Here is a 13,605-nt window from a genome sequence, read left to right on the forward strand (position 1 = left end):
TATTTCCTTATTAAAGGATCTAAGATTGAAACTGAACACAACCAAAGTAATAGGGGGACCTAAGAAAAATATACATCCGCTTTGGGAGACCTCTTAAACCAATTTACACGGATATACCAATAAGACGGGCAAATGACTTGGTTGATTGAACTAGGGGTGTCAATTTCAAGCCACCATCGACGGGTCTAACTGAGCCCAATCAGTCAAGCTCGAAATCTGCACAGTTTGAACCGACTTGATTATAAATAGTTGTTTCCGATGCAAAGGTGCAACTACGATGAGCACCCAATCAGCACCGATGGATTAATAGCCCAACATAGCTTTTGACATGTCAAAATTTTCCTAAAAAAAAAAAAACATGTCTAAATTCTGACAGGTAGAAAATAGCTTTTGCTAAAATCTAAAGCAATACCTAATTAATTTTATAAATACGGCACAAATTAAAAAGTCCCACATAAAATGTGGAACCAATTCATGCCCTATTTTAGTTGAAAAATTAATGTTTGATGAATGAACCATGCGCCTATATAGTTTTAAATTAAGTTCTGACTTGTTTTTTTGTTGTTGTTGTTGTTTTTTTTTTTTTTTTTTTTAATCATATCTTTCGAATCAATATGAGAAATGCGATAAGAATGAAAACTGATAAAAAAAAAAGAATTTAATTCGCATTTTAAATAATTATGATTTTAGGACAAAGTTTTATGTATGTGAGAAGCCCCTGTGCAACAGACACAAGGGTATATAATGACCATCATGCCCCTATCTAGGGGTGTGAATCCTTGTGTGGACACAAGGGTTTCTCGTTGACAAAAAACATTTGTCTTTTTTTTTTTTTTTTTTTTTTTTTTTTTGTCAAATATAGAGAAACGTCTTATCACTGATCTAGTAACTAATGCTTTAAATAACGGATCATGACTGAATTATTGTATACGAAACTAAATGGGATTTAGCGTATTCTTAGTTTAGCTAAAATTTTAACTGAGAAAGAATGTTGTGCACCCAGACGAATGGGGAAGTGAAACTAGACTGGGAAAAGACACCCATGACTCTACTTCCCCATGTGTATGAGCATACACAACAATAACTGAGTATTGTTCTTTCTCCCAAATTTCATTGGTAAGTCAACATTTTTTTTGGATGGAATTTAACAGGTTTATTGTTTGTGGAGGTACAATGAATCTGAGTTCACACTATTGACCTAGTCAATTAATCATCAAATAACTTGATTCTGAGTTGCTTAATTGTGATCGTTTATATTGAGTATTGGCTAACCATACATGGCTAGCTCTTGGTTGGTTGCATGCCTTTCTTGATCATAAAAATAATGGATGAAAAATGTCTCTACCAAAATTGACCTTCTTGGTTGAGCAACTTGAGCCAGCCACATTAAACCTATGGACCACCATGGCTTTCAACCTAAATGGTTTAAATTTCAACCAATCCGTAGTTGACAGGCAAAATCGTGTAATTAACACTTGGGCTTATATCATCAACCGTGCTAACCTTGGTATGAAAGTTATACAAGAACATAACGCTCACAATTAACTTCCCTCTAGACCTAGCGTTACCAGGTAATAACCCTTTTCCAGACTTCACTTTCTAGAGGTTTCCATCATAAACTCCCCATATCTAAATGAGCCATGCCTATTGCTTTCTCCTATGAGATGTCAAAGGGGATGAATCAAACCTTTTAAGTTACTTGTGGATAAATATGTGAATAATTTGGGAAGCAAGCGATTTTGGCATCCACACTCACCTGTGGAGAGTATTATATAGAGTTTTGTCCTGAGACAGGATAGTTGAAAAGATGCCCCACCTTAGTCCAACAAGCATGTTACCTTAAGGCCCTGTTTGGTCTCCTCAACTATTCTTGAAAATCCTATAGAAAACTTGATAAGCTTTTGAAGAGGGTGGCGATAGGGGATAAAAGGGTCAAATCCTCTATCCTTAAGGTCGAATTAAACTTGTTCCTTCCAATAAAAATCTTTGTAGCAATTGACACAAATAATCCATCCTCTTCAGTGCCCATCATACGTCAGGCAGCACTTAAATCAAGGAAACCCCAAAACCTTGCCTTATTGTTTGACAACCTATACGGGTGGAGTTTAGGTTATGATTTGGCTTCAAGTGCTGGAGCCCATTGGGTTTGGCTCCCTAACCCAATTACAAGCCCATTTAATAAGCAAGTTGGTGGGCATATATGTTTTTTTTCTTTTTTTCCATCTTCATAATTAAGTAGGAGAACAACTTCTTTAAAAAATTAAAAAGAGAGAGAGAGAGAGAGAGAGAGAGAGAGAGAGAGAGAGAGAGAGAGAGAGAGAGAGAACTAATTGCATCAAGAATGGATTATCTGCATCTACATTTTTCTACACGTATGTATTAGAAGTCAACACTTGTCATATTTTCAATCATGGACATGATAAAAAGGAGTTTTTATTGAACTAAAAGAGATAGTTGTTGATTTCAGACACATACATGGTATACATAAGTACAAAGGACTCAATTCCATCACCACTTCATGAGCAAGTTGGGACAACTCGTCCTAGTAGATGACTATATATTCCTCTACAAAGCTTATTAGTACTACCATCCAGGGCTAGGTTATTGGCCTTCTTATTACAATTTACATCAAAGGGATTTTAACAAAAGAAAAAGCGGAAAAAAAAAAAAAAGAAGAAGAAGAGAAAAACACATCTCTCTCTCTTGCCCTCTCTTTTTATTGGTAATTGCAACATAGACTCTCTCTACTAGTAATGACAACATAGACTCTCTCTCTCTCTCAATCAAATAGGCATCCCTTTGGGAACAATAAGATCTTTGATCCACATGTAGGTAGATATGTGAACATAGCATATCCCTGCCATAGTACCCACAAGAAAACGTAGAAAGAAAAGAAAAGGACTCACACTCTTCTTCAAATCCTCTACCTTCGGACCCATCTGTAGAGGAGAATCTCCTGGCACTGGCTTCACTCCTGTTACAGCACATCCAATAATTAACCCATGTCGACGTACCCCTCTAAACCAATTTGGACCAATCCTTTTCAATTGAATCTCTTTGAATCCAGCCCTTTCAAACCATTCAATATACTCTTCTTCCTTTGGAAAGAGCATCCACATATCTGCAAAGAAACAAGACAACCAATAGGTTGGGTACACAGGCCCAATCATACAAGCCTTTCCACTAGGTTTCAAGACCCTATATGCTTCAGTGATGCCTCTTTGTGGGTCAGGCCAGTATTCAATACTTCCTGCAGACACATATCTATCAGCATAATCTGTAGGGAAGGGAAGATCTTCAGCATCACCTTCAATGATGGTGCAGTGCTTCAAGGGTTCCTTCTCCTTTGCCTTGGCAAGTTGGTGAGGGGATTGGTCTAGAATGGTAACATTCTTGGCATCTACATGCTTAGCAACACCACAAGTAGTGAACCCAGTTCCACCACCAATGTCTACCACTGTTAGGTTTTGGTCATATAGGTCTAAGGTCTCTAGGGCTTCCTCTCTCATCTCTTCTGTATATTGTTGAGGGTTTGCAAGGGTGTCATAGAATATGGAGACTATCCTATAGAACCAGAGTGCCTCTTTCTTGTGTTGAATAAACCTCTTGAAAGCCATGAGGGGGGTGATGGATGGAAGGAAACACAAAAACTATATTGAGGCTGAGTATACTTGAAAGTTGAAACCCACTTGCATTTATATAAGAACAGTAGAGATGTAGCTCTTGAAGTGAAGATCAGATCAGTTTTCAGATTTTTTTCCCATTTAGTCAAACATTGGAAAACCTTGGCATGAGAAGAAAACAACAACAGTGAGGATCCGTAGGACAAATGGAGGTTGTTGCACAAGCGGCAGCTGAATACTAAAACCTTATCACTGTTGATCACGCCAGTCTTTGCTGTGGACTATGGATAATCAATAGTAGAAAATTGATACCCTAAGTTGGTCAGGATCTACCAGCCCAAGCCCAAGCCCAAGCCCCAAGGTGGTCTCCATTCATGAGCCTTGTCTGTATCTATGTAGTTAACTATAATATTATCGGTTAGCTTTCCAACTTTGATTTTAGGGTATGGTTTCATATGTCACTTTGATTTTAGGGTATGGTTTTATATGTCACCGTTGACAACGTTCAGTTACATTTTCTTGTTTCTAGAAATAAAGAAAAGGCCAAATAACATTTGATAAAGTTGTTCTGTTTCTCTTATTTTTAGAAACATAAATCAAAATTTATATCAATTTCTATTCCTAGAATTCCAATGACAAAACAAGTCATTCATGTTTCGTCGTTTATAGAAACGACTTTAAACGACAACCATTGTAAAAAGCCCGAAAAAATTCCTCAATTCCAAAAGCAGCGAAAGGAAAGCCACCGAAGGTCGCCTTCTTTTGCAGCGGAAAGATGATCGAATCCCAAAAATCCATTTCAAGGAATAGGTTTATCAAACACCCACAAATCCGTTTCTATTCCCAAAAACGTGAAAAGTCATTTCTGTTATTTCTAGACACAAAAATGACAAGAACGTTGTCAAACGGTGCCTATAGTTTACCAGACAAGTTTATTTAAAGTTGGAATGAAAAAGGTGAGTTCAGTTGAGTTGTACTTAATGCGTTGGAGTCCAAACCATTTCAGGAATCTCCTCCTATTTCTCCAAAAGTCTCCTAGTCTTCCATTGAACCCATATAATTTTAAGTGTCTTTTAAAAAAAAAGAGAAAATAATAATAATAATTCTTAATTTTCTTTTTCTTTTTTTGGAATAGACAAAGCTTTACGTAGGAGTGAAATAGGGTCAGGTTGGGCCGGATTTCTTAAAACCCAAGCCCAATCTGCATCCCTTTAATTGGGCCCGAGCCCGGCCCAACCGTGTTAGGGCTTGGAAAAATTCAACCCTAACCCGCCCTCAGGGTGGGCCGGGTTGGGTCGGTTCTTACACCTATTCTATTTTTTTTTTTTTCTGTTTTTTAACATACATCTAATGCCAAGAAATCATTCCATCATATTTATTAAAATCAAAAGTAGGTGCATGTAACATTATAATATATTATATGATAACCTATGTTACAATGTGTGTATTTTATAATAATATGTACAACTAACGATGTAAAAGGAGTGTATTTATATTACACATATTATATAATCAGGGACTCAGGGTTAAAAGTCAGGGTTGGGTTGGGCCAGATTGGTCCGGATCCAACCTGACCTTGACCTAGGATTGGGGTTTTTCAATCCTAATTCACCCTTAGGATCAAGGCCAAACTTTCACCCCTAGCTTTACATATAAGAACATGTGATAAAAATGGACTCTAAATTACAAATTTTGAGTAGCCAGAGTGAAAATAGATCAATAAGTCCTACACACATAAAGAACTGGACCTCCTCGTAAGAGAATCAGTTAAATTGTTTTCTTTTCTTAAAATAAAAATAAAAGTATATGATTCTAAAATCAGTGATAAATGATTGATAATCTAGCTAATAGGGATCGCTGAAATCGATGGATTGGTGGATTCGCGGAAAACTGAAATTAAACCCTAGGTAATGTACATACATAAAAGAGGGGTTTGAAGACTAAAGCTTGGCTAGTTCTTTGACATTCATGGGGTAAGCTTCAATAGAGAAAGTTGAAGCATAAGCCATCTTTGCTATCAACACGTTTACAGCTTCACTGGTATGTAACCCATCAAAGAAGACATGAGAATTCCTATCTTTACATGCATTCCCTCCTCTCTTGCATAAGATCCCTCTGCCACCTAAAGTCATACTTACTTCACAGCAAGCATTTGTTGTGTCAGTGAAACCTGAAAAAACAGATTAATTAAATTACTACTTCATCATACATGTCTATCCATGAAGGCAAAGCCTGAGAGATATAAGACTACAAAGCATCTCAAGGTGGGTAATTAATGGTTACCTCTAGGGTTAGGATCATGGATAACATCAGTGATGATCTTGTAAGAATCAACAAAAACTAGATTAGAACCTGGCATTTGGGGTTTCAGCACATCAACCATGGATTTCAACTTAGAATTGAATAGAGAAGCAGCTTGATTAAAGGGTAATACGCAACCCTGACTGATATGAAAGGTTGCCCTAACTACAGGAATGCATCCCATGGGGTATATGGACATCAACACAAACTTCCGAGCTCCCAAATGATGCAACTTCTGCATCAATATATGAAAAGAAGTAAATTAGTATCAGCAATTAAGTTTATTCTTTTTGTTCATCATCTTATAACCTTTAATGTGCAACTTACAAATGAGTTTGGGGTCCTTGTCCACGTTTAAAGTTTATGCATATATATAGGGGTGTCAATTCCGGGCCCACATCAGTAGACATGACCGCTAAGCCCAACCTGATTATAAACGGTCATTCTTGTTGCAAGGGTATAATTCAACGGGTGCCTGATTGGGACCTTCCGATTGAAGTTCATTTACTCAGCCCGACATTTGTAGAGTCCACTTAGAGATAAATGTCTCATTAGCCCTTTTAAGGTCTGCCTAAGGCCGATTAAAGACCAGCATCCAACCTAAGGATGTGAATTTGAAACTGAAATTGTTTATGGAAATCGAATTGAGCTGTTTACATCGAAACTGTAAAACAATTTAATAAATGGTTCAGTTCAAGTTTCAAGTTTAAGACCAATTAATTAAACTTAACCGTTTAACTTGTTGGTTTCAAACTGAATTGACACCGTGAAAATCGAACCATTTAAACCGTCAAAACTGATCCGATTAACCCGTACAACAATTAAATATTTTGTTGTTTTAATGAAAAATAATGGTTTAATTTATGGAATAATTAGGACCATAGAGGCTATCCAATAGTTTATTCAATAATTTACTCCTATTATGTAGTTATGTAGTTATGTAGTTAAATCTTTGCTTGTTCAATGCCTCATTTAATTTGATACAAGATTGAAGCGTTTATCAACAATGCAAATTTTAGTAAGCATGCGAATAAACTAGCAAATCAATTGTAAACCGTTTAAAAATCGTATGGAATAAACCGCGATTAAAACCATTTAAAACCGTGAAACCGACACCAATTAAAAACCGTAGAACTGAAACCATTTACTAAATAGTTGCGGTTTCAGAAAGTGCAACCGTTTAATAAATAATGCGGTTTTGGTTTCAACCAAATAAATGTGAACCGAATTGAAACTGAACCATATACGCCGAAATCGAATCGATTAACACCCTTAATCCAACCAATCAATTATAAATGGGACCATTTGTAGCCTACTAGGCCTGATTACCTAAACGGGCTGGTCCTAGTGCCAGGTCACAGTGAGGAAGCCCGACTAGGCCCAACCGAAACTGGGCCAGCCCGACTGGTTGACACACCTTGTACATACACATTCTTCATTTTGGGGCTGGCACTGAACCCAACTTGGCCCACTAATACCTGTACATCTCTTAAATTATATATTGAGAATAGGTAGAGATGAGGATTACCTGGAGTTTCTTCGATAGCTTTGTACTCAGTTTTGCAGTGAAAGCATGAAGAGCGGCATCACCAGTGGTGTTTCTTAGAAAGTAATTCAATAGATAGTCATTCCCACCTGTCCCAATCACAAACAAGTATTTGGAGAGGACACCGGAGGAGATGAGGGCCTTAGTACTTTCACACCCTAGTTGTTCTCCTAATTGTGGCATTGTCACCATCTCAAAGTTCTTGATTTGCTGCTTCAAACTGATTACAAAGCCCTGAGAAATGGTATAACGGAATGTCATTCCACACATAATTAAAATGGAGTCCCATGCTAGCAAGCCCAAGTCCAAGCCCAAGCCTATCAGGAACAATAATTCATCATAAATAACTAAAAAGAATAAAATATAATTATCTTTAAAATCTCTAAGTCCCCACGGACAAATTTTTTTTTTTTTTTTGGTGAAAATAAGTTTAGGGCAGAAGAACCCTGTCGATCTAAAGCAAGCAACATCAATGTGCAATGTGCGGGCCAATGAGGAGGCATGCATGAGCATCTTCAGCCCATGGCGGGGGAGGGCACTATGATCATTTTATGTCTGCTCAGTCTGAATCTTGCTTGTGCTAAATCATCATGTGTCTTTGTTCCATAAATTTAACAGGAAGAAGTCATGGATGCTACATATAGTTCTTAGAACTATAAGTAGAAAATGGACCAAACTATCGTGCTTGGCTATAGACAAGACCTTCCTTGCCAGAGATGCAAACAAGGACATTATTATTTTGGTAAATAGTCTGTTAAAGACATTGATATTACTAAAATAACTATGCCGGGTAATTGGTAGGTGAGTTGGTTGCCATATATAATGTGAAATGGAACATATGTTAAATCGGTTAGGTGGTAAGGACAGCAGCCTTAACAGTGTTGCTTATCAAATCCTTGGTAAATAGATGACGTATGACCAACACAAGGGATGCGAAATAATCACTGTGCATATCATGGTCAATGTCTTTGCATGTCTATGGTGTTAGCAGAGGAGCCATGTTCTCCGACAGAAAATATTTTCCCAAACATATTTTAGGAAATTGTGAGCTAAAAAAATTACAAGTAAAAAATGAAATAATGGATGAGATAGATGGGGTTTATAGGAGAGCCAATCTCGTTGAGAATGGATCCACTACACGTACATGTCAAGTGCCAACATGTGTCCCTTTTGCTTCAATATATACCCTCTTCATGCTCTAAGTGGCAGAAAACAAGATAGGTGTCAGACACTTGACGCAACAAATACATGCAAGTGAACAAACACTAGGATATCCTAGTGGTGGTAGCTTCGGCTTGTGGAGCCAGCACCCAGGGAGGAAGTCATGGGATCGAACCCCGTCGTATGCACTGTGTGAGTGTGCGTATGTGTGTTTTCTTATTTATTCTGTACCCACCCATGGGTTGCCCAGATAGTTAGGGTGAATTGGGGATTGTGTGGATTAGGCACATGATCTCAGGTTCGATTCTCCATCTATGCATCTGTGATTTAAGTGGAGATCATGACAATAGATTGCTATGCTAGTCTCCCCGAGAAGTAGTCGAGGTGCACGTAAGCTAGCCTGAACACCTTAGTTAAAAAAAAAAAAAAAAAAAAAAATTACAAAGTACTCTCCTCAATCTGAAAAGGGCTCTCTAGGCAGCCGTTCATTCCACCTCATAGAAGGTCGTAGGGGTATTATTTAATGTATGGCCAATCCAATGATCGAATATTGCAGCATGTCTCGATTAGCTCCCCCCATGGAGAGAGGAATTACCCTCAACACAAGGGATTCCACCATCAAGTGGTATCCAAACCACGAGTTAAATCAATTAATGCATTATTGACTCGTGGTTTGACATCTAAAACATCGTGAATCTATTGACTTGTGGTTTGATTCCTAAAACATGGTGAATCCCTTGTGCAGAGGTCACCAAGTGGGGAGATGATCCAAACTCCACTGCAACACCACCATTCCATGCAGAAAAAAGAGGTGGTCCATTAAAAAAATTTCTACAAGCACCCAAAATAGAGAGAGAGAGAGAGAGAGAGAGAGAGAGAGAGAGAGAGAGAGAGAGAGAGAGAGAGAGAGAGAGAGTTACTGAAATGGAACCAGTGTCGTCAAGGATCCCAGAACCACCAGAAGCAAAGTTGACCCCATGAAGGAGATTATCTTCCTTTGCAATGGGATTATTGAATGATGGGATGAAATGAGGAAGCTTAAGCAACTGTCCCAACTGGTCAACAAAATTCTTTCCATTGGAGAACCTCCCAGTTGGCCCAAGAGGAAAATCTATCCCATAAGGAAGGTAATCAGCCTTAGTGGTAGTGCTCCCCAGGAAGTTGTTGTTTCCATTATCAACCAGAGAGCTTCCAAACACAAACAACCCATTGGTCTCAGCTCCATCACTCTCAATCTCCTTACAAGGACAACAACTGCATAGAAGAAACAAAGGAAGAAAAGAAAATAGGAAGACAGGAAAGCTTGAGAGTGCTTTCTTACCCATTTGAGTCATCATGATCTGAGAGAAGGGTTGAAGCCTGAAATGAGGAGGGAGACTCAGAATGCCTTTTTGTACTCGACTCCTTAAATGTTCAGACAGGCAATACTCACCCTATTCCATGTCAGTGATGCAAAGACTTGATTTGATGTTTCAATACGTAAACCAATTGTATTGGTTGAGAGAGAGAGAGAGAGAGAGAGAGAGAGAGAGAGAGATGGGAAGAGAGAGAAGTTGATTAATGAGGAAGGGCTCATGGGTAGTTAATGGGGGGTCTGATATGGGTAAGTCCTTGCAAGAGAGGTGCATCAGTGTGTAATTGCGCCTCCTTATTTGGTAGAAATCAATTAATGTGTCACTCCACACCTTTCCTTCCTTTGTTATGTGCACGTGGTTTTGCCATGTTATTACACTCTACTCTATTTGTACGTTCAGCATTTCAGGTAGACTGCATTTAAAACAAATTGGGTCTTGGAAGAGAAGGGATCACAAGAGAGAACTGAAAAAAAAAAAAAAACAATTGAGAGAAGATAAGAAGATAGATGAGAATTATTTGGAGGGAACTCAAAACTCCAAATGAGCAACTTTTTTCTTAGAGATAAAATCAGCTTACTTTTAACTTGCTATCTCTTCTTTAAAGAAACAAAATAACTGAATGGAGAAATTCCAACCTAACAATTTTGGAGGAAAACAGAAAATTACTTCTAAACTAAAGATGCAAAAGACTCGGTCTTGATGACTATATGGTGCTTGACCTGTTCTTCTTTCAATTGTTGGAGCTAGAGATCCATACGTGCATCATTGTGATTTGGACGAGTCAAATTTAGTCAAAGTGAGCCATTTTTTTTTCTTTGTATTTTTTAATATCGTCATTTTTCTCTCTCTTCAAGTGAGAAGAGAGTGAGGATATGGTTGGTCCACATGTGAGGAAAAAAAGGGGGAAAAGGTGGGGGGGGGGGGAAGTAGTATTAAAGACAACAAAGAAAAGTACTAGGGTTTTGTTTAGTTATAGATCAAATTATGGTCTATAAATAGTGTATGGCCAAAGAAAAAAACAGACTCATGTGACTTAGAAAAGAACACTTAATCAATGAAAACTCGGACTTACTTGGACATGGTCTAGTCATTTCTTAAACCGGGGTGAGTCTTCATGACTCTGGACGGAGTTTCATGTTCTTTCACTTAACTCGGGTGACTTGCCTAAGCTAGAACTAACGATGTCAACTGGTATAGTTTTAGTAATTTGATATGGTACATTAGACCAATAGTGGATGCTAAAACTGTTTAACAAAATTCTTATATTTCAATACCAGACGGTACAATTTTTATTTGGTATAAATATGATATCTTATTCGGTATGAATGTTGTTTCTGTATGGTTTCTATTCTATAAATTTGTCTTTTTTAGTCTTTTACAGGATATATATGATATGTAGTGAATAATTCGATAATCAATAAGAGTGAACCACTATGATTTTGGTATTCAGTACGGGTCGATATATACTGAATGCTTTTGTCTTTAGAACCGATATCATATGAAATCGAAAAAAATATTATTTTGTCATACCAAAAATTGTACCAAATATCCTTTTATTTGGTTCGATACAATAATTCGATATCAATTATGGATATCAAATCAAATTGACACTCTTTAGTCAAAACTTGATTTTCCAACTATGATACAAACATACGTTTCGTATTTTCAAGATTTATATACAATCCGTGTAGTAGGAAATCATTTTTAAAGGCCATTTCTATGAAATTGCCACCTTTCTTTGAGTCATATAGATGCTTGCTAATTGATATTAACGACTTGATTATATGAAGTATATTAATAGTTTTTTATTGGGTAATTTATAATTTACCTATTAAATTTTGTGATTTATTTTAACTAAATAACCCACCATCTAAATTGTTTTCTCTAATGCATTTGAAGCCAAAAAAATACAAAATAAATTAAGAGCAAATAAGTACATTCTGCAATTTTTTTTCTCTCACTTCAAGTGTATTGGATTTTTTTTTTTTTTGCCAATGGGACATATCCAACCCTAAACCCTAAACCCTAAACTTCAACTTGAAAGGGATGTTATTGTAGTAATATTTGGCATATTAAACTTCTGGTGTAATTATAGAAATAAACCTCTGACCTCCTAAGAGCCTGTAATTTATCGACAAGGCACCAACCAATGGAAAAGAAGTTGTCTTTCCTTACCAAGTGTAGATGAATCTATAAAGATATTAATTGTGTATAGATATGGATAGGTAGATAAATATAAGTAGATATAATAAGTGTATTGTCCTTAAATATGCAAGAGATTTAATTGCACTATGTACGTACTTCTAGCTGTACATGTGAACCTTACCTAGTATGTTTTGAAAGCAATGGTAGAGCTACCTCTGTATTTGCAATCAATACAAAGATTAATTGCACTAACTCCCTATTTCTCTGCCCCTTAGGGGGCTGTTTGCACAAAAAAAAAACAAAAAAGTATAATGCCAGAACAGATCTGATACCAAACTTAAATCATCCATGAATGATTAAGTGCATGGGTGTGAATGCATTGAACCTCAGTAGCATTGCATTCTGGACTAGGGTTTTAAGCATCGGTATCAGATCGCCTAGATCATATTGGTATTGGTTGAGGTCAATATTGATACGTGGCCGATCTCCAATCTTGGATTGGATATTTATATTGAATCAAGAGAAAAGTTATATAAAAATTCCTTCTTTTTTTTTTTTTTTTAATGAAAAACAAGGTAAATTCAATCAATCCAGATTGATATCAGTCTCGGACTCTTGAGTATTAGTTTGGTATCAGTCTCGGACTCTTGAGTATTAGGTTTTCAAAAGTAACTTGAAAGTAACTTTCTGATTTAAATGATTCTTCATTGATTTAAGGTTTTATTAGTTGTATGACTTGTATCAGATCTGGACCATTGCATTGGTATCAATACACGTGTCATCTCCTGAAAATGGTATTTCACGGAATTGTGCGAGATCGAAATTACAGACGATTTCAACCCCCCTATTACATTGCAGCTTTTGTTTTTTCTCTTTTCAACTTCAAGGGACATGCGATGTTTAAAATTATCTTCCTTAATTTAGCCTCCTTGTGGTCCTTGTGGGTGATGCTTCATAATTAATGAAAAAAGTCTTATTAATTGAGCTTGGGAGGAGTCTTCATGGGCTGGTTTTTCTTACCAATCTGTAGCCCTTGAAAACTGGGGAAGAAATGAACTTTGTTTCATTTAATTAGGACTTGTGGTTACTGGTTAGAGAGATCTGGCCATTTGAAAGATATTCTAAATGAAATCTTTGGAGTGATTTACGTATGTCTATAATGCACTGGATCACAGCACGAGGCTTAGCCATCAGATCGGTATCATGATTTGTAGTTTTAATAGAGGACGTCGGATAGACGCAGTGCGAGCTCTGGACCGTCAGATAAGCATCATTTGAATTTTATTTTGGTAAATAACATCATTTGATGAATTTATTGGCTTGACACGCTTGACCATGGCAGGCCGTGTTTTGCCCTGTCATTGGTCCGATTGCACGAGCGAACCAATGACCGTCCGATATAGGCAGGTGAGACGGAAACATTCTGGCCACGTGGCAACCTTGTATCATCAAGCCGAGCCCCACTCACTCCCAT

At 37.2% G+C, this 13,605-nt stretch overlaps 2 protein-coding genes across 2 annotated transcripts; both read right to left on the reverse strand.

The window, feature by feature from the left end:
* Nucleotides 1–2,783: 2,783 nt before the first annotated feature.
* On the reverse strand, nt 2,784–10,161 carry LOC122083763 (2-methyl-6-phytyl-1,4-hydroquinone methyltransferase, chloroplastic-like; the record flags this gene model as incomplete). The annotated part of the gene is made up of 2 exons (XM_042651653.1): nt 2,784–3,605; nt 10,117–10,161. Coding segments are annotated over 2 exons (867 nt in total), but the record flags the coding sequence as incomplete, so codon positions are not given.
* On the reverse strand, nt 5,379–10,076 carry LOC122083761 (GDSL esterase/lipase At1g29670-like). The gene is made up of 4 exons (XM_042651652.1): nt 9,552–10,076; nt 7,453–7,704; nt 5,907–6,159; nt 5,379–5,793 (listed from the first exon to the last, which is right to left on the reverse strand). The coding sequence occupies exons 1-4, from the start codon at nt 9,966–9,968 to the stop codon at nt 5,564–5,566; spliced, it is 1,152 nt and encodes a 383-aa protein (XP_042507586.1). The 5' UTR covers nt 9,969–10,076; the 3' UTR covers nt 5,379–5,563.
* Nucleotides 10,162–13,605: the final 3,444 nt, after the last annotated feature.

Source organism: Macadamia integrifolia, chromosome 7, assembly GCF_013358625.1.
Source record: "Macadamia integrifolia cultivar HAES 741 chromosome 7, SCU_Mint_v3, whole genome shotgun sequence".
NCBI lineage: Eukaryota > Viridiplantae > Streptophyta > Magnoliopsida > Proteales > Proteaceae > Macadamia > Macadamia integrifolia.

Bases quoted from the DNA above. Each gene is read 5' to 3' on its own strand.
- LOC122083761 (XM_042651652.1), bottom strand. From the start codon at position 9,968: ATGATGACTCAAATGGGTAAGAAAGCACTCTCAAGCTTTCCTGTCTTC. The intron at 6,160-7,452 runs GTAATCCTCATC...ATATTGATGCAG, and splicing joins AGCTATCGAAGAAACTCCAG to AAGTTGCATCATTTGGGAGC. The intron at 5,794-5,906 runs GTAACCATTAAT...CTGTTTTTTCAG, and splicing joins CCATGATCCTAACCCTAGAG to GTTTCACTGACACAACAAAT.